The following is an 18,418-nucleotide window of genomic DNA, read 5'->3' on the forward strand; positions in this document are numbered from 1 at the left end:
AGAAATCTGTCAAATAATTTCAACTAACTGATAAATGCAATATATTTTTTTTTATCTGATTAATGTGAATTAGATGAGAAATATAATCAAATAAATCACTCTGACAACTGCAAAGAATGTCACAAATGGTTTTTGTTTAAATATTTTTTCAGCAATTTAGCATAAATTTTATGAAGTGCATTTCTAAATGGGCTAGATTACATGTCCATAAAAAGACATTATTGGTGTACTTAATTTAGCAGAAACTGCTTTCCTCCAAAGGCATTAAATAGAACACACAATGAAGTGTTATACATTTACAGTAGACTCATTTGACCATATATTTATAATTCAGAAAAACAAAGTTATTCTAAGTAGATATGTACATGTACGTATAAATATATAAATATATCAAATAGAGTGACATGTACCTGTTTGGTATGCATAATTTTGGAAGTTTAAGTTTTTATGGAATGTGATTTCTGAAATAAACATCAATGCAGTCAAGTGCCTTTTTTTCCTTACATGTATATTCAAAAATAAATATTCAAAATTTAATCACAGTAGGAAAATTTACGTACAATATCACTGGTTGAGTAATAAGTGATCAGAGGAAAAAATAAGATTAACATAGAAAAGTAGATATTAAATACAAAAATCCTGACTACATGTTAAACATAAATTTGAAAAATTAGTTACACTTGAATGATTAACTGTAAACTTATTGTACAGGTGCATATTATAACATAAATGAATATACAATAAAGTAACATTTTTCAATAATTTCTATGAGCTTATTAAATCTGATAAAACAGAGACTGGTAAGAAGTAAGATTCTATTAAGTAGTTCATTAATACAATTTATTGATAAATATAATGCTAACAAATTTAATAACAATTCATATTGCTAAGGCACATTGCTATTATCACAACCAACTATTCTCTATAGCACCCAAATTTGTTGGTCTTACATTCAACTTTTCTTCAACAATGAATGAACATTACAGCTCTCCTTGGAATCTGTCCTCCACCTTTTTCCCATGTTCTTCGATCAGATAGTCCATGTAACCTACTACTGGGTATTTTTTCCTGTATGTCTCCAGGAAGACTTTATCGAGTCCTTCTAGTTCATGGTCAGATAGAGAGCTCTGTTGAAATAAAAAAAAAAGTCATTTACAGTTTTAAACCAAGAAAAACTGCTGACTCTACTTCTAAATTTGAGAAAAATTACAAATTATTTTGAATTAGAACACATGCTATAATTTTTGGACAAACGTGTATCATGCAAAAATAAAATCCACATCCTTACCAAAGGTAATCAGTACATGTACAGTATAGTAGGATTCTCACAATAAATGTAGCTTAAAATTTCACATCTCTTTTATACTTCTGTCTTTTACATTACATTTTTAAATACAGCATGTGCATGTTTTGACATATAACTCAATTTAAAAAAAAAATTACCAGGTCATGATGCATGTCTTTCTCCTCTAATGACCATTTAGCTATTGCATAACTTGCATCTTTAGCAGCAAGAATGGAATATCCTGCACCTTTACCATAAAAATCTAGAACAAAAAAAAGGTAACCAATTAATGAAAACACAAATGTGGCATATATGTACAAGATTCATTAGCATATGGATGAGAACAATGATTAAATAACTAAAGAGTTAACAAAATTTTAATTAACAAAAGCTTTGCCTAAATAATAATTACTCTTTTTATTGTACTGAGATATAAACCAGAAGTCTCTGATGAGATGTAGCTCTACTGGTTTGTACTTATAACAAAGAAAAAGTAGCACTTGCACTTGAAAATATGCAAAAAATAGATCAGTGATTTTTGGTTAAGTTTCTTTTTGTGGCAAGATTTATTGCAATCAAACTAAAACTGTTGGAGGAGCAGCCTTTTGACATAATTTCACAGAAATTTATATTCTTAGTAACCATGGTAAGACCATCAAAATTAAAAAAAACAATAAACAGAATAATGTATCTCATTGTAGACTACTTGTGTGCCAAGTTATATTGAAATCAGATTCAAACTGTAGTATGAGTAGTGTTTTGAAAGTATTCACAGAAATTTCTGTTTTTAGTAACCATGGCAATAACGCTCACCAAAATTAAAAAAAAAAATAAAGAGAATTATGTATCTTAGTGTAGTTTACTTGTGTGCCAAGTAATATTGAAATCAGACTACAACTGCACGAGAAGTAGCTTTTTGAAAGTATTTCACAGAAATTTCTATCTTTAGTAACCATGGCAACACCACTCACCAAAATCAAAAACTGATGCACAGAATTATGTATCTAAGAGTAGTCTACTTGTGTGCAGACCAAAACTGTAGGAAGAGTAGCATTTTGAAAAATTGTTTACAGACAAACCGACAGATGGACACCTAGACAGATGGATGGATGATGGGCATCTAACTAATCGCATAAACTCTACTGGTCTCTAACCAGTAGAGCTAAGAAATTAGTTGTGGATTTGGAATGTTCTATATTCTAATAACTCTCTACAGTGGCATAAATATCAATTGACTTAAGTTAGATACCTAATCATGAGTAACCCTCACTTGAACAATTTTATTGTCAGACTCAATTGCAACTATGCCCAATAAGAAACTTGAAGGATTTGTGCATTGTGCAAATTGACTTAAATAGAACTTGACCGCTAAACTCAGATTGGTAAGAAGTCAGATTCCTTGCTATCTGTGAGAGAATTTAAAATGTAGAATCCTAAAAACAGAGCAATACGTGTATCCTGTACTCTGTCTGGAAACAGATATTACCTTTTCCTGATGAAACATCAAAAACCACCCCTCGAACTGCCATCAAAAGAGGTTTTGAGGACTGCAAAATAATGAGAAATTTTTGCAAATGATATTAATTGCACTTGTAAAGCACGTACAAAACTAGTAAGCATTAATAGAATTTTCCATCACTTAAACACTATCTTCTACAATTGATTACTACGAACCCTTTGATATGTTGGAAATATAGATTATTAATTTACATGACATGTGCTTGTTAGTTACTGTTTTTTCTCCAACTCAAGTTCCCTAATCTTTTTCATTGTCAAAGGACATGAGGCTTGTTTAGTGCCTTTTGACAACTTCAAAATTAATGAACAAAAATTGGAGAAAACTGAGAGGTACTGTGAGCACTGAGCTCCAAAAATGATATCCCTGCTCCCATATGAGCTAGAATAAGGACAAAGTCCATTTGTTGCTAACACCAAATAATTGTTCAATCAGAACATAAAATAGGAGGTGCATAATAGCACTATGTAATAAAGAATCTGTAAAAGTCTCATTAAATTTTCTTCAGTGGTACTGGAGGAGTTGCAGATAAGCGATGAGTATCCCCAAATATAATAGAAAGAATGGCAGTGTCCATGTTTTGCTAAACCCCAAATATCTATCTGATTATAACGTAAAATAGGTCACAATGGGACCCAGAATGAAGATTCTGTGAGAGTCTCATTAAATTTTATTTAGTGGGAAACTGTGGAATCATTTTCATTTGTGGGGGTCAATGTTCGTGCGCAAGCAAAATTTTACTTGTTTGTGGGAACATAATTTCATGGGTTACTCATTTATATGGTAGATTCAATGAATCAGTATGTTTATCAAATAAACGTTTGTGGGGATGTAAATTCGTGGGTAAGGTTGACCCATGAAATCCATGAACATTGGTCTCCCACAAACAATGATGATTCCACAGAAGGAGTTGTGGATAACAGATGTATTACGGAGTGAAGGACATACAGATGGCAGGGCATACTGATGGAAGGATGGACATCCCCATCACTATATACCAACCCCTTTTCAAGGGGAAGGGGTATAAAAAATGGAAACTAAAGAAACATGTTATGGAGCCTTTTTTCTACCAATACACAACTGATTTTCTTCAAACTGTGTGCATATTATTACTGAACAGAACACTATATTTGTGTGGACATATAGATAAGTGCAGTACTTCTCTTTTGCAGGGCAAATTGATATGATTTGGTGAAATATGATGGTAACAGCAATTTTTTAATAACCATCATTTAATTATCTGCTAGTTAGAATAATCTAAATATGTCTCGGGACAGGCCTTCACAACAGTTAGAATGCCTCCCATGTACCTGCCATGTAGTAGAAAATTGCAGAATCACTCCAAAACGATTTTGGATAAAATAAATGGAGTTGCATTTACACCAGGTCACCATGTTGACATCCGGATTGATTATAGTATTTGCACTGAGAGTTATTGTCCATGTTTGTTTTGCTACAGAGTTATTGTCCATGTTTGTTTTGCTACATTGAACACGGAATGCATTCTATCATTAAACCGAGTTCGTAGGACATTTCTCATTTTAACGAAAGAACATTCTCTCTACTTATCTGCTAGCAAAAACTTCCCCAAAACTGAAAAGTTATAAATTTGCCCTGCAAAAGAGCAGTACCACACTTATCGTGAAAGGGCCAAATAAATAAACATTATTTCAAAATTAAAACATCATGAAGGCTACGTAACTAATGTCTAACATGTTTTGTATATAAACAAAAACAGAATCACTGCATAGGATAGAATTTGATTCCGAACAATTCAGTCCCACTTAAATACTTAAAGCCAAATATCATCAACAAATATAGATCAATAAAATATTAAGTGAGAAAATGAAATGATGACTCACTTCTGGTCATTTACTATATATCTATAATCTACAGTAACAGCTGTTAATGCAACTCACGTCTGAACCGTCATATTTGATAAGTTCCTCAGCTGTGAAGATTTTTGCGGGCTCCCCACTAGGATTTTCATGAATTTCAATCTTACTCATCTCATACTTTGCCGAAGTAGACAAAAATAAAGACAAGAACACCAAAAACAGTTCTGCACACTTCATAACTTTACCGGTATCCTCCATGTTGTATTGTGTCACGAACATTTTTAAAACGCGAGATTTGATTGGCTATCTCCCAAACTTCAGCAAATGAGCGATGACCTAACATAGAAAATTAGGGGAGGAAACTTCCGGTATTAACTTCACGAAGGAGAGGTGTAGACGATAAATTGAAATCGTCTTTTACTTTTGAAATGGACAGCAATGGAAGAAAGGTTGTTGTGTGTGACAATGGCACAGGGGTAGGTCTTTATGCAGTCTTTATTTTCATAAGTACGTACTGTGCAATAAAAATGTTAATCTTACTTTTAAAGTTATAAAAATTACCCGGAAGTGTAGTGTGACTAACTTGCATTATATCTACACATAAAAACATTTCCTGATTAAAAACGACAAATGATATTCTATATGTTTTTCTTAATTTTGGTTGAAAAAAAGCTGTTAGTCTGACTAAGTTTTGTTTTCTATTATTAATTGGATTTATATTGCATATAGTCAAGTATAATATACTGAAATATATCTTCCCCCTTCCTGCTCTTCCACTGATTGGTACATTTAGTTCACAACTGAGTGTGATGAAATCTGCTTTATGCATAAAATCTGATGCATTGCATTTTGCAATTTTTATTGTGTACTTTATGCAGTTCACAAAGCGCTTTTACTTTTAAAAAGAGATGTGCTTAAAATGCAGGGAAGTTGCACGCTTTACACAAATACCCTAATTTTCCATAAAATATTGACACTGTTGTTAGAATTTATAATTGTCAGAATGTTTTTCACATTAATTACATTAATGTGAAAAATGTGATTATTAATGTGAACAATATTTGATAAGAAGATAACAGGACCTTCATCTTTCATGATCAGTACGATTGAGTTTGCTGTCCTGTCACCCCTGTTCAATAAATTCACTCCTATTTTATTTAAGTTATTTTCAGTAATTTTACCTTCTGTGTCAGATTTTCATATGGCCATGAGTACTTGGACAAATTCAAGATTTTCTCTCAAAACATAATTTTTTATTAAAAAAAAATTGAAATTTATACTCTTTTTTTTTTTTTTTTAATTATTATTTTGAATGTGGTTACTCCTTTATTCACTGCAATCATGGTGCTTGGTGGGGAACTTTCCTCACAACCATAACATTTGATGATAACACTTTTGTTCCATTACATTCACTGGGTAATCTGAAGTTTCTCAGGTGATTTATCTTTATAATGACATGGCGTAGTACATTACAAAACATTATGGATCCTGCAGAATTCTTGACAGTTTAGCAGTACACTGTGAATATCAGACTGTTATTTAAGGCTACATTATATTTTGTTTTGAACATATTTTTATTGACAATATGTCAAAGGGATTTGACACAAGTTTCAAAATAATAGGTAATAATTCTTTTCCCATACATAAAATATCTGAATGCCCATGAATATTTACAAAGATTTACATAACATACATGTAAATAGAAAAACAAAAACAATGAATTTTATATCTAAGGATTATATATTGATAATAATGATGATTATAATGACGATAATGATCAAATATAGTTTCAAAAGAGATGTACCGGTAATACAGATAAGCATTAATTGATACAACCTGTATCATGAATTAATTTTTGAACAATGCATGCATGTACCAATTATTTCCCTGTAAAGATAAGAATTCATCTTTTCAAAGCAATTGATACACATTTAATATTTTTACATTAAAAATTACAAGTAGTACATTCCTCACTAAACGTCTAGCTTCAAAATGATTTCTACACACCAAAAATAATGACTATTTATTGACTTTCCTCTGTACATCCACAAGAACAATTCAGACTCGTTTTATTATTACTTTTATGTAAATCATAATTTAAGATAAATTTGTGTCTTAATCTTGTATGTAAAATGTTCAGATACCTTTTGCCAAATGAGAGATACTTGAGAGACTTGTCATTATTATTATTCAATTTTCATTTAAAATTTTTTATTGAAGTTGTTTTCCTTGTTTTGTTACTCAGTAAATTCCATTTGCAAATGATCGATCAGGGAAATTGTGTTTGTGGCAGCAAGGCTTAGAGCCCTGTAGACTACAATTTCATATTAGTTTGTGCATTCTTAAGATTTTATTTTGTAGGATTTTGCAATTAATAGTTTTTCTCCGAGATCTGTTTAATTTTATATTGAATAAATCAATTGACATTTTTGTACTGCTGGAATATTTTTGATCAATACAATATCAGTATTTTTGAAAATAGTGTAAGAGTCTTTCAAATTTCAGTTTCATTTATTTATTTGAAAAATATCTTAGTACAATGAAGATGTTGGCATTAAGAGTACTATCAGTATCTGAAATTTTTCAAAACTCTCATTTATATATACTCAAGTTTTCAAACCTGAGACATGCATTCATATATATGTAGGACTCCAAAGTGCGATGGGACTTCAAAGTCCGATGGTTATGCCAAAGTCCGATGGCCTGCGCCAAACCCCGATGGTTTGACACGCCAAAGTCCGATGGTGCAGAAAAACGATTGACTTTTGTGACGTCATGGTACTACTGCGCCAAACTGCAATGCCGTGCCATGCCAAGGTCTTAAATAAGTATAAATAAATATCATTATGCGAAAACTAACCTTAATCTCTCGGACAGGTGCGAAACTAACCCTAATCGCTCGAAAAGTGTGAAACATCTATAACCTAGATAACTTGGGTGGGTACGAAACTAACCCTAATCACTCGACTAGTGTGTGAGAACAAACCCTAAATCTCTCGGGTTGGTGCAAAGCAAAGACTAACCCTAATCAGTCGAGTGGTGTGCGAGGACTAACACAAATATCTCTGGTGGGTGCAAGCAATAAGCAAAATCAGTAAAATTGTATGCGAGGACGAATACTGAACTGATGGCTTTTGAATGCAGGATGGGTGCGAGGCTAACCCTAATCTCTCGGATGGGTGCGAGGCTAACCCTTATCTTTCATGTGGGTGCGAGGCTGAACCTAATCTCTTGGATGGGTGTGATGCTAACCCTTATCTTTCGGATGTGTGCAAGGCTAACCCTAATCGGTCAAAAAGTCTGTAACATCCTGGATGGGAGAGAAACCCTAATCAGTCAAACCTCTTTTGGGGTGCGAGGCTAAAATTATTTAATCGAATAGTGTACACGTACAAAGATTAATCATTAATGTCTTGGGTGAGTGCAATCCATCCTATAATCAGTGTAATTTTGCACAAGGACTAACCCTTATCAGCCAAGTGGTGTGCAATTACTAATCCTAATAACTCAAGTGAGTGCAAACATTTTAGTTAAAAATCAGTCCAATTGTATTCGATGACTCATCCTAAATTATTGGTTTTGAAATTACGGACTGTGGCATCGAGGATTGAAGTCAGAATATTGTGACATCAAAAATGTTAATTGTTTCTCCGCACCATCAGACTTTGGCGTGTCAGACCATCGCACTTTAGCGCACGTGTATCATACGAAACGAGCCATCGGACTTTAGCGTGACCATCGGACTTTGGTGTCCGTACAAATGTCAACCCATCGGGGTTTGGCGCAGACCATCGGACTTTGGCGAGACCATCGGACTTTGGCGTCACCATCGGACTTTGCCTACATATACATGTATATATTTACATGTACATTTATATGTTACAAGCATCTTTTTTTTGTTTTTGCATACTGTTTTCTTCTTATTTATTTATAGAAGATATGTTGTTTAGCTTTCATATTGAATATTCATTTTCACAGTTTTGGGGTAATATTGTGTATTTTCAGTTTGTAAAGTGTGGATATGCTGGTTCTAACTTTCCTGCACACATTTTCCCATCTCTGGTGGGGAGACCAATCATCAGGTCCACCTCCAAAGTAGGAAACATTGAAATTAAGGTAAAAACATTATAAAAATTACGTTTAAAGTAAAAAAGATCAGGAAAAAATTTTCACAGTGCAGACCAAGAATGTTTTGAATTCTTTTATTCTGTTTGTACATAAAATTATCATCATTTACATAAATCCTGAATGGACCATGTAGATACGTGAATCGTATGTGAACAGTATGATTTATATATATGTGCATGTCTGTAGGATATAATGCTTGGAGATGAGGCAAGTGAGTTACGGTCCATGCTGGAGGTGAATTATCCAATGGAGAATGGGATTGTCAGGAATTGGGATGACATGCTGTTGCTGTATGACTACACATTTGGTCCAGAAAAACTAAACCTGGATTGCAGGAACAGTAAAGTTCTGCTGACAGAACCTCCCATGAATCCTAGCAAAAACAGAGAAAAAATGATAGAGGTACAGTAAAGAATCAGAAAACAGATAATTTGCAGGAATTGGGGTTGAATTAAATCTTTAATAAGATTCATAAAAATTTGGTGAATTAACAAGTTTCTTTAAACATCCTCTTATGGAAGGATTTTGTCGGAATATACATGTAATTGGACAAATTGGTACTTGAATAAAATGTAATTTTACATCAGGTATATTATAGGGAGGGAAAAGCTGATACACATTAAAAAAAAAAAATCATGAATTTTAATTTTATGACACAATTGTCACCAATTGACATCTTGCTGATTTAAGGTCAGTTGATTCAGTTAAGTGAGCATTTGCTATCTGTGTCTGTCTATTCATCCAATCTACCAGTATTGAAAATTTTCAGCTTCATTCTTCAAATGACCGAGCCAGTGTCAACGTATATAGAATTTATAGGTAAAAGGGAACAACATTCATCAATTTTATTGTCCATGCTCCCCAGATGTCTCAGGGTTGAGGCCAGAATATAAAAATCCGTACCATTTCAAACCTTTTTTATTTACTGATGATCATTTTGCAGACGAACTAGGTATATGATTAAATTTAGCTCTGAAACTTCTTCCAAAATAATGTTTCATATTCTGTGAGTCTTTGGTTCAGACACTAAGTTGGAGCAAAGTTGATCATATTTTACATTCTGTTTAATTTCTTAAAGTGAGTTGTGATCCATATACGAAATTTTTAATTTTATATCTCATGACTGAGTTTTACAGACATCCCCCAGGGCATTGATTCTACTTTCAGAGAAAAGCTTAGTTGATCATACATTGAAAATAAGTTTGATGTCTAAATATATTAGGCTATACAGAAATCATTTTCCCTTATTATAATGATCTAAAGGCCTCTTAACAAAATATATGGTATCCGTTGGATCACTGCTTCAGTCCCTAGTTGGGGGTCAGGTGATCATATATTGAAAGTGAGAATACATTATATCTTTGCAAAACTTCTTTATCCCTTTGCAAACTGCTTCTGGATTATAAGGAGCAGTAGGCATTAACCAAATCCCCCCCCCCCCCTCTTTCCATGGGTGCATGTGTCAGGTCTTCTTAAGGTTGTATTTGTAATTTTTCAGGTTATGTTTGAGAAATATGGATTTGCAGGTGTATATATTGCAATTCAGGCAGTTTTGACATTATATGCCCAAGGTAAGGACAAAAATATATTTAAATCATTAAGTAGAATAGTTTTCATTACTTAAAAAGCAGTCTAAAACTTGAATATATATTTCTTTAAAAAAGGTTATTTATATCTCAGAAGTGAGCTAAACTGGTTGAAAACTTTTTTCCATGTTGCCTTAGGATGACAAGATCCTATCATAAATAAAAGCACAGAACAAAGTTTAATTATTTGTTTGTTTTAGGTTTACTAACAGGGGTGGTTGTAGACTCCGGTGATGGAGTGACACACATCTGTCCTGTATATGAAGGATTTGCCCTGCCTCATTTAACCCGTAGATTAGATATTGCTGGTCGAGACATCACTAGATATCTAATTAAGGTAGGAAGTTGGTAACTGCCTATCAGTAATTCCTATGAAAGTCGATTTATTGATTTTTAGAAAAAAAGGAAAATTTACAAAGGTTTTGTTCAGGTTAGTCTTTAAAAAGTAAAATTACTGATTTTCATTGTGGTACATGTAGAACCATTACAAAGTTTATTACTTATTCCTTAATTCCTCTTTGCAGTTGCTATTATTACGTGGCTATGCATTCAACCATTCTGCTGACTTTGAAACTGTTCGAATGATGAAAGAGAAGTTATGTTATGTCGGATATGATATTGAACAAGAGCAAAAATTAGCTTTGGAAACAACTGTGCTAGTAGAATCTTACACAGTAAGTCTTCATGTAATTAATCTGTAAGCCAGAGGCAGAAAGTGTTATTTATTTAAAAGTTTGTATACAGACCTTAGTGATTATAAAGTTCAATATTGGTCCATAATAATAATGTATTGGTTTGAATCCAGACGTTAAAGTTGTCAATTCTAAGGGTTACCTGAGTTATTTTAAATTATCATTCTTTTTTAGTTACCAGATGGTAGGGTAATACGGGTCGGTGGTGAGAGATTCGGTGCTCCTGAGGCCTTATTCCAGCCCCATCTTATCAATGTCGATGGAGTGGGAGTGGCAGAACTTCTCTTCAATACAATCCAGGCAGCTGACATGGATACGCGACCAGAGTTTTATAAACACATCGTCTTATCAGGGGGCTCGACCATGTACCCAGGCCTGCCCAGTCGACTAGAGAGGGAAATTAAACAGCTCTATTTAGAGAGGGTACTGAAGGGGGATACCACAAGACTGTCTGTAAGTTTGTATGAAAATCTGTTGATTAATAAACTGTTTCCTGTTTTGTTAGGGTTTTTTGTTTTTGTTTTCCACAATGTATGAATTGTTAAGGAAGCAGATACATGTATATGTATTGTAAAGTGATTTTTTGCTGACTAGCCTAGACATGTTTGATTTTCATGTATTTCCTTATAACATTATTATTATCAGTGCTTGATCAAACTTTCAGGCTCAAAAAATAGTATAAAGAAATTGCTTCTTGCTTAATTTTCATTTGAAAACTTCCTGATGTGTAAAGGGAAATATGACACATTACAAAGCATTCCACACAAACTTTATTTATTTGTAGAAATTCAAAATAAGGATAGAAGATCCCCCAAGACGAAAACACATGGTATTCCTTGGAGGCGCAGTTTTAGCAGATATTATGAAGGACAAGGAGAGTTTCTGGATGACACGACAAGAGTATGAAGAAAAAGGAATCCGAGTGTTGGATAAACTGTTAGCAGGACCACAGTGATAAATCTTATACTAGTACCTAACCAAATTCCATTCCACAGCACACACTCTCATGGCTAACATCCTCATTAAGGGATTACTTTAATGTCTGAGAAATAAGGATATACTTTTCAAGGGTATAATTTGATATTTCAGGTGACTGTAAACATTTTAACATTTTTTAAATAAAAATTCCAACAGCTATGATTTACTCAAAATTTTTTTTACCATACATGTATTTGATTTTCTAGATCCAGTTATATATAGATTATTGATAAAATTAATTTTAATCACAAATTTAGCTGAATGAATAGATGGTTCATAATGATATGTATTTTCGTTGGCTTAAAGGTCTTAAAAAAATTATGCAAGAGCTGTTAGAAAGAAATTTTCTTAACTCTATGAATGAACTAATTATCATGGTGCCTTTATGGTTTGGATAAAAGAATGGGTGCATTAATCATGTGATATGAGAAGTGGCGTAAATATGCATAAGTTGTGGACAGCAATCATTATATTTGTATAGAATGATCAAATCCTTAGTAGGGTGCTTTCTGCTCTACATCTGATGTTTTATTTATATACTGATGGTCAGTCTGTGTCTATCTTTTTCTGTATATTATTATAATATGGATTACTTTATCATTGATATAGAAGATTTCAAAGTATTTGAATGTACACTTGAAGAAGAATAAGTTATATAAATTATATAATACATATTCTATGTATTAAAAGAGTACTATTTTTTAATTTGTTTTAATGACATGTCTAAATATTAATAAGATTTTATAAAGGATTAAGTGATATACAGTGTTAGTACAAAAGGTCACATTTTTTGTTACATTTGCTGATGCAATGCAATAAACATTGTATAAAAAAGCTTATGTAATCATCATTTCAAAATAGAATATCTACATATTTACAATGTTTTGTCTCATCAGAGTCTTTGAGCGAAGAAACAATGGTGCATGGGTGCATGGTTACCATGCAACACAGTCAATGAAACCAACATTGCCTGAAATTTGAAATTAACATATTTACATTGTTCAACATTTGCTAAATATTGTATATTTCAATGAATTGCATGTTCAGGTCAAAATGTTGGAATGAGTGATTTCCAAAGCAGATGTTTTATCTTGATAATAGCAATATTAAAAAAAAGATATATATAATAGTAAAAATGGTCAAATATTATTCAACAATTTTTTAATAAACTTGAAAAATAAATTGTCCTGTTTTGTTGTTTGAACTGAACTGATAAGGGAATGAATTTGCAGGATATGCTGAATAAGTTCTATATGCAGTTGTTTAATATCTATACTTATAAATTGATATTTTTTTGCAAATAAACTCCGAAACGCCTACACCAGAGTTTATACTTACTCCTTTTATATTACATTAGGTATAAGATGATGTCTGTGTATTTAGATTTCACTCGAATAGTAATTATCTTAATCAATTTAATTAAAAGTCTGCTTCGATACACAGCCGTGAAATAGGAAATAGGAGAGTACATGGTGGTTACGGTTGGCGAATCTAAGTTACTAGCATATTTAATGAAACTGGCAACAATCGATTGTTAATACATCATTTGTGAATTATTCAATTAAAACTTGATAAAAAGTGGTATATGAGATATAAGTTGTAATAACTGATTAAAAAACAAAATGTGCAAGTCGTTTTCATCAGTCCCTGATCTTAGTCTTGAAGGAAATTTCTACACTGTCATATGGCATCGAACCCGATATTTAAAAGAATATTTATAAAACAGTCTTATTAAAATCAAACCTTCACTAGTTCTTTAATTTTTTTTTCTCGAGACAATCAAAATAAAAAGGAGCTAGTTAAGGTTTGGTTTTAATCAGACTGTGTGAGAAACAACTGTTATTAGTAATTCGCGCATTAGATTATTAGAGTTATCTGTGTTATCTTTATGATAAACGACGAGTGGAATTTAATGCGATTTATTTTTTAAAAAAAATTGCGACTTTAAAGAAAGCTAAAATTACTTTATAGTAAAACATATTCATACGGTATCTTTTTAAGGTAGAGTGGGTCCTTACTCCATGTTTTTCTAACCCTAAAAAATCAATTTTTTTTTACGCATATTTTGGTGATATACATGTACAATGTACCTTCAAAACTTAAAATAAAGTGATGACCCAGTCTGAGTTATTGTATGGGGGAAATGGTCAGTTTTGTCCTCTTTGGTATGTACTTGCTATTTCATAGACGGATAATTTCAATACTTATGAGATTGTAGCACTTTGTGAAGATTTTAAAGAAAGTATACATTCACGTTATCAAAGAAAATATTGCCCTGACTGAGATTTAATTTTGTCGAACCATGGGCATTTTTCTTGACTTCTTTCCCTGTGTAAAGTTTGTATGACAGTTCATGTTCATCCATTGATTAAAAAATTACGATACGACATACTGGTAAAATATTTTTTTGTACAGTTGGCCTTCATTCGAGTTTTAGAATGTGTACCGAGTTTGAAGTGTAAGTGTTAATTTGAATCAGAATTACGAATGTGTTAAGACGGAAAGAAGTCAGTTACTAATAAATGTATGCTAGCTTGTTCTGAACCTTGTGTTGAATTGGGATGGAACCAATTTTGGTTGTTTTTTTTTTAAACTCAATTAAACATTTCCAATCTCTATTTGAGATACTCATCATACTGCATGGTATTTATCAATATATCAGTATGTTTACCCATGTACACAATGAATATAAAGGTTAGCATATTCAAAGAAATTGTTTTGTTAGCTCTACTGGTCAGAGACCAGAAAAGCTTATGCGATAGTAAGGTGTCCGTCGTCCGTCCGTCTGTCTGTCTGTCCGTCTGTAAACAATTTTTCAAAACACTACTCCTCCTACAGTTTTAGTCTGATTTCAATTTAACTTGGCACACACAAGTTAGACTACACTAAGATACATAATTCTGTGTATCGGATTTTGATTTCGATGAACGGTGTTGCCGTGTTTACTTAAAATAGAGATTTCTGGGAAGTACTTTCAAAACGCTACTCCTCCTACAGTTTTCGTCTGATTTCAATATAACTTAGCACACAAGTAGAGTATACTAAGATACATAATTCTGTATATCGGTTTTTGATATCAATGAACGGTGTTGCCATGGTTACTAAAAATATAGATTTCTGGGAAGTACTTTCAAAACACTACTCCTCCTACAGTTTTGGTCTGATTTCAATATAACTTAGCACACAAGTAGAGTACACTAAAATACATAATTCTGTATACGGGTTTTGATATCAATGAACGATGTTGCCATGGTTACTAAAAACAGAAATTTCTGTGAAATTCTTTCAAAACCCTACTCCTTCTACAGTTTTGGTCTGATTTCAGTATAACTTGGCACACAAGTAGAGTTTACTAAGATACATAATTCTGTGTATCGGTTTTTGATATCACTGAACGGTGTTGCCATGGTTACTAAAAATAGAAAATTCTTTTAAAAGTCTACTCCTCCTACAGTTTTGATGATTGCAATAAATGCGACAAAAAGAGACTTAACCAAGGATCATTATTCTATTTATTGCTGTTGCAAAGTTTCAAGTCCAAGTGCTACTTTTATCTTCCTTTGTTATAAGTACAAACCAGTAGGGCTACAGTCTCATCAGAGACTTCTGTTTTTTTTATTCAACTCGCCAAAAGTGATCCAAGAAAATAATCGTTGTCGGATATTACTTTACTCTGGCAGATTAAGAGAAGATTTATCAGTCTTTCATGATTACACATTTTTGCTTCTCTTCTTATATTTATCTAGTAGTATATGAACTAAACAAAATTTCTTAAGACAGCAGTACAATATTATATGAAAACAGAACATTTATCTAATCTACAAGAGTAAATCTAATATGCCATTTTGCCCGATGCAGGAGAATTTGCCGAAGTCTTGGTTTCAAGAGAAGATCCCAAATGGCTTTCATGACCGCAGACCAATTTTCCAAAACCAATTGCGCACTTTTATCCTTGCACTGATATGAAGTTGAAGAAGTTACCAATGATGGTCAGTGGGTTTGTAACAGCAGTGGTATCCATGTTTCTCTAATAATGAAGAGTGATATGTTTATCATATCGCCTAGAAGTCACCCAGTGCTTTTGCATCTGTATCAAGTCCACCACACTTCCGATTGGCACAGAGTTTGCGATACAATCTTGCAATAGTCATGTGGTGTATATTGAATGCCTTGGTTACACATAGAAGACATCTGTATAAATTATATATTTATCAATCTAGGCACAGCATTTTTTACCAGAAGAAACAAATATTTTTAACTTATTTTGATTTTTTTTTTTAAAAAAAACTTTCCAAAGAAACACCCTAGAGAAAACACTCCGACTTCTCTACCATGCTGTTCTATGGTCAAACACAGCATACGCTGTCAATTTTTTTCCTTTTTTTATGAATGCAAACATAAAAGAAGAAAATGTGAATTTTACCCCTAAAAAAGTGTGAGCATAATTTTCCAGGAATTTCTATGCTATGGTTACGCTTCTTTCAACCTGTAATCATTTTTCAGTTTGAGCACTTTAATGCCTTACTTTTTAACCATGATAACATATTTAAAATACACTAAATTCACCATGTAACTGATAAATTTATTCCAGTCATTAACAAAGAGAATTGTAAATACACTGTTATTGGAATTTAAATCCACGTGATCACCATTGTGGTCAAGATGTGTAGTCCACCGGCGTTCAGTTGTGATAGGAACAAAGAATATGGGTGAACAAGGTGAGAAAAATGCCTATTGTGCGAGAAATAAGAGAGTGAAAAATTAAATTCTTGTTATAATAAAATTTTCTTTGATATTTTATTTAACATTAACGCACAAGCTATAGGCATTTTGCACGCCTTGTTGGCCCATATCTCCTATGACCAGAATTTCAAAGTTCTAGGGCCATGGCGCGTCTCCTTTTCCTAACATACCTTTTTTGTCGGGTATAAGATTCTTATATTTCGCTATCACAAAGTTAGGAGCCAGACGAAAATTTTGCGCTCTCTAATTCTGTTAGCTGCAGGTCTGTATCTCACTGGTCTAAAGAAAAAAATGGGGATGGACGACTTTCCCAATATTTTAAACAGTGAGCTGACGCTAAATCTCCGTTACGTTGGAAATAACTTTGCATCAGATTGACAACCATCTGATCTTTAAACCACTGATAACATCACGCGCAGTCAATCTTTTACATCGGTTGTAAAAACCTTTCTGCAACCTAAATAAATGCTTCTATAGAATGCTTTCGGTTGTCATTTGTTTCGTGTGAGCTTTTTCTTCATCCGCTGTATTTGCAATTGTCTATGGAACTGTTGTTGCAAGTCACATTTTTGACTTCTTTTTCAAACATACTGAATAAAGCATCTTTATTCTCCAATTCTCTCGTCTATCGTAATCAGCATCAAAGTTTTGAGTCAGTGTTTGACCTTAAAGCCTGAGACCGATACATATTCTGGATGATCGACAAATTCAAAATTAAGTCTGTCCGTTGTGCGAAAAAAAGAAAGGTCTACAAGACAAAGAATTTTACCAAGGATACCCCAAGTAAAAAAGTAAAATAACATAGAATGGTAACAAGTTGTTTGGAGTTTTCCAAAAAAAAAAAAAAAAAAAAAAGAATTTAAAAAAACGATAAAGTTTTTTTTTTTTTTAATTTTCTATCAGACTCTGAATAGTGCCCTTTTACTGATTTTCTTCCTTGGAAGACGGTATACAGAGTTGAAGTATTTATAACAGTCTTCGGAATATGCACTTCATCTCTTATGTGATTGGTAAAAATTGCTTGATGTGAAAATTTTCAATTATTTCATTGGTTGAAATGCTGTTCAAGGCAAGGGAGATAATTTTCTGGTGATTTAATTTTCTGACTGAACAATTTTTCAGGATTTTTAATCTTGAAAAAATCTACAAAACTAACAAAAGAATATAGCAATAAATGAAACTAATTACACTTTATTTTTTTATAGTAATTACTAAAAAGGGTTTCTATATTTCAATGGTCAAAAGAAATGTTCTTTATTGCATCGAAACATTACACTTGTATTTATTATCTTTTTTTTCTTTGTTTTACACTGCCTTTCATATGGTAGGGATAATGTGTGTATAAAGCTGATGAAAAAATAATAGGCCAAGAAATCCTCAAGAATAATGCAGTATGATAGGTGTAGGTCAGTTTACCGTTTAAGGTTGCTGCTATTTTGAAAAAGTTTTACTTGTTATTCATTTCATGTTGTCTTTTACAACTTTATTCTTATTTCGCTAAATGCTATTTTAAATAAGTGTGCCCTTAGCGTCTTCTACGGACAACTTTACTTCTACATGTATCCTCATTATAATTTCTAAGAGTTTACTATAAATTCTATAAGTCGCCCGCGTGGAGCAGTCGTTAGAGGTTTTACTCTAGAGTCCAATCT

The 18,418-nt window shown here is 32.6% G+C and overlaps 2 protein-coding genes across 2 annotated transcripts; one reads left to right on the plus strand and one right to left on the minus strand.

Moving 5' to 3' along the window:
• Nucleotides 1-629: 629 nt before the first annotated feature.
• On the minus strand, nt 630-4,926 carry LOC133182924 (neudesin-like). The gene is made up of 4 exons (XM_061317782.1): nt 4,721-4,926; nt 2,772-2,832; nt 1,444-1,547; nt 630-1,127 (listed from the first exon to the last, which is right to left on the minus strand). Exons 1-4 carry the CDS (start codon nt 4,916-4,918, stop codon nt 981-983), a joined length of 510 nt encoding a protein of 169 aa, XP_061173766.1. The 5' UTR covers nt 4,919-4,926; the 3' UTR covers nt 630-980.
• A 42-nt stretch (nt 4,927-4,968) lies between these two features.
• On the plus strand, nt 4,969-13,205 carry LOC133182923 (actin-related protein 2-A). The gene is made up of 8 exons (XM_061317781.1): nt 4,969-5,115; nt 8,645-8,755; nt 8,954-9,169; nt 10,266-10,338; nt 10,554-10,690; nt 10,878-11,027; nt 11,220-11,498; nt 11,830-13,205. The coding sequence occupies exons 1-8, from the start codon at nt 5,068-5,070 to the stop codon at nt 11,998-12,000; spliced, it is 1,185 nt and encodes a 394-aa protein (XP_061173765.1). The 5' UTR covers nt 4,969-5,067; the 3' UTR covers nt 12,001-13,205.
• The last annotated feature ends 5,213 nt before the right edge of the window (nt 13,206-18,418 follow it).

The sequence above is a fragment of the Saccostrea echinata genome, unplaced genomic scaffold (assembly GCF_033153115.1).
Source record: "Saccostrea echinata isolate AGI-Se365-2 ecotype Australia unplaced genomic scaffold, CSIRO_AGI_Sech_v1 ptg000009l, whole genome shotgun sequence".
Lineage (NCBI taxonomy): Eukaryota > Metazoa > Mollusca > Bivalvia > Ostreida > Ostreidae > Saccostrea > Saccostrea echinata.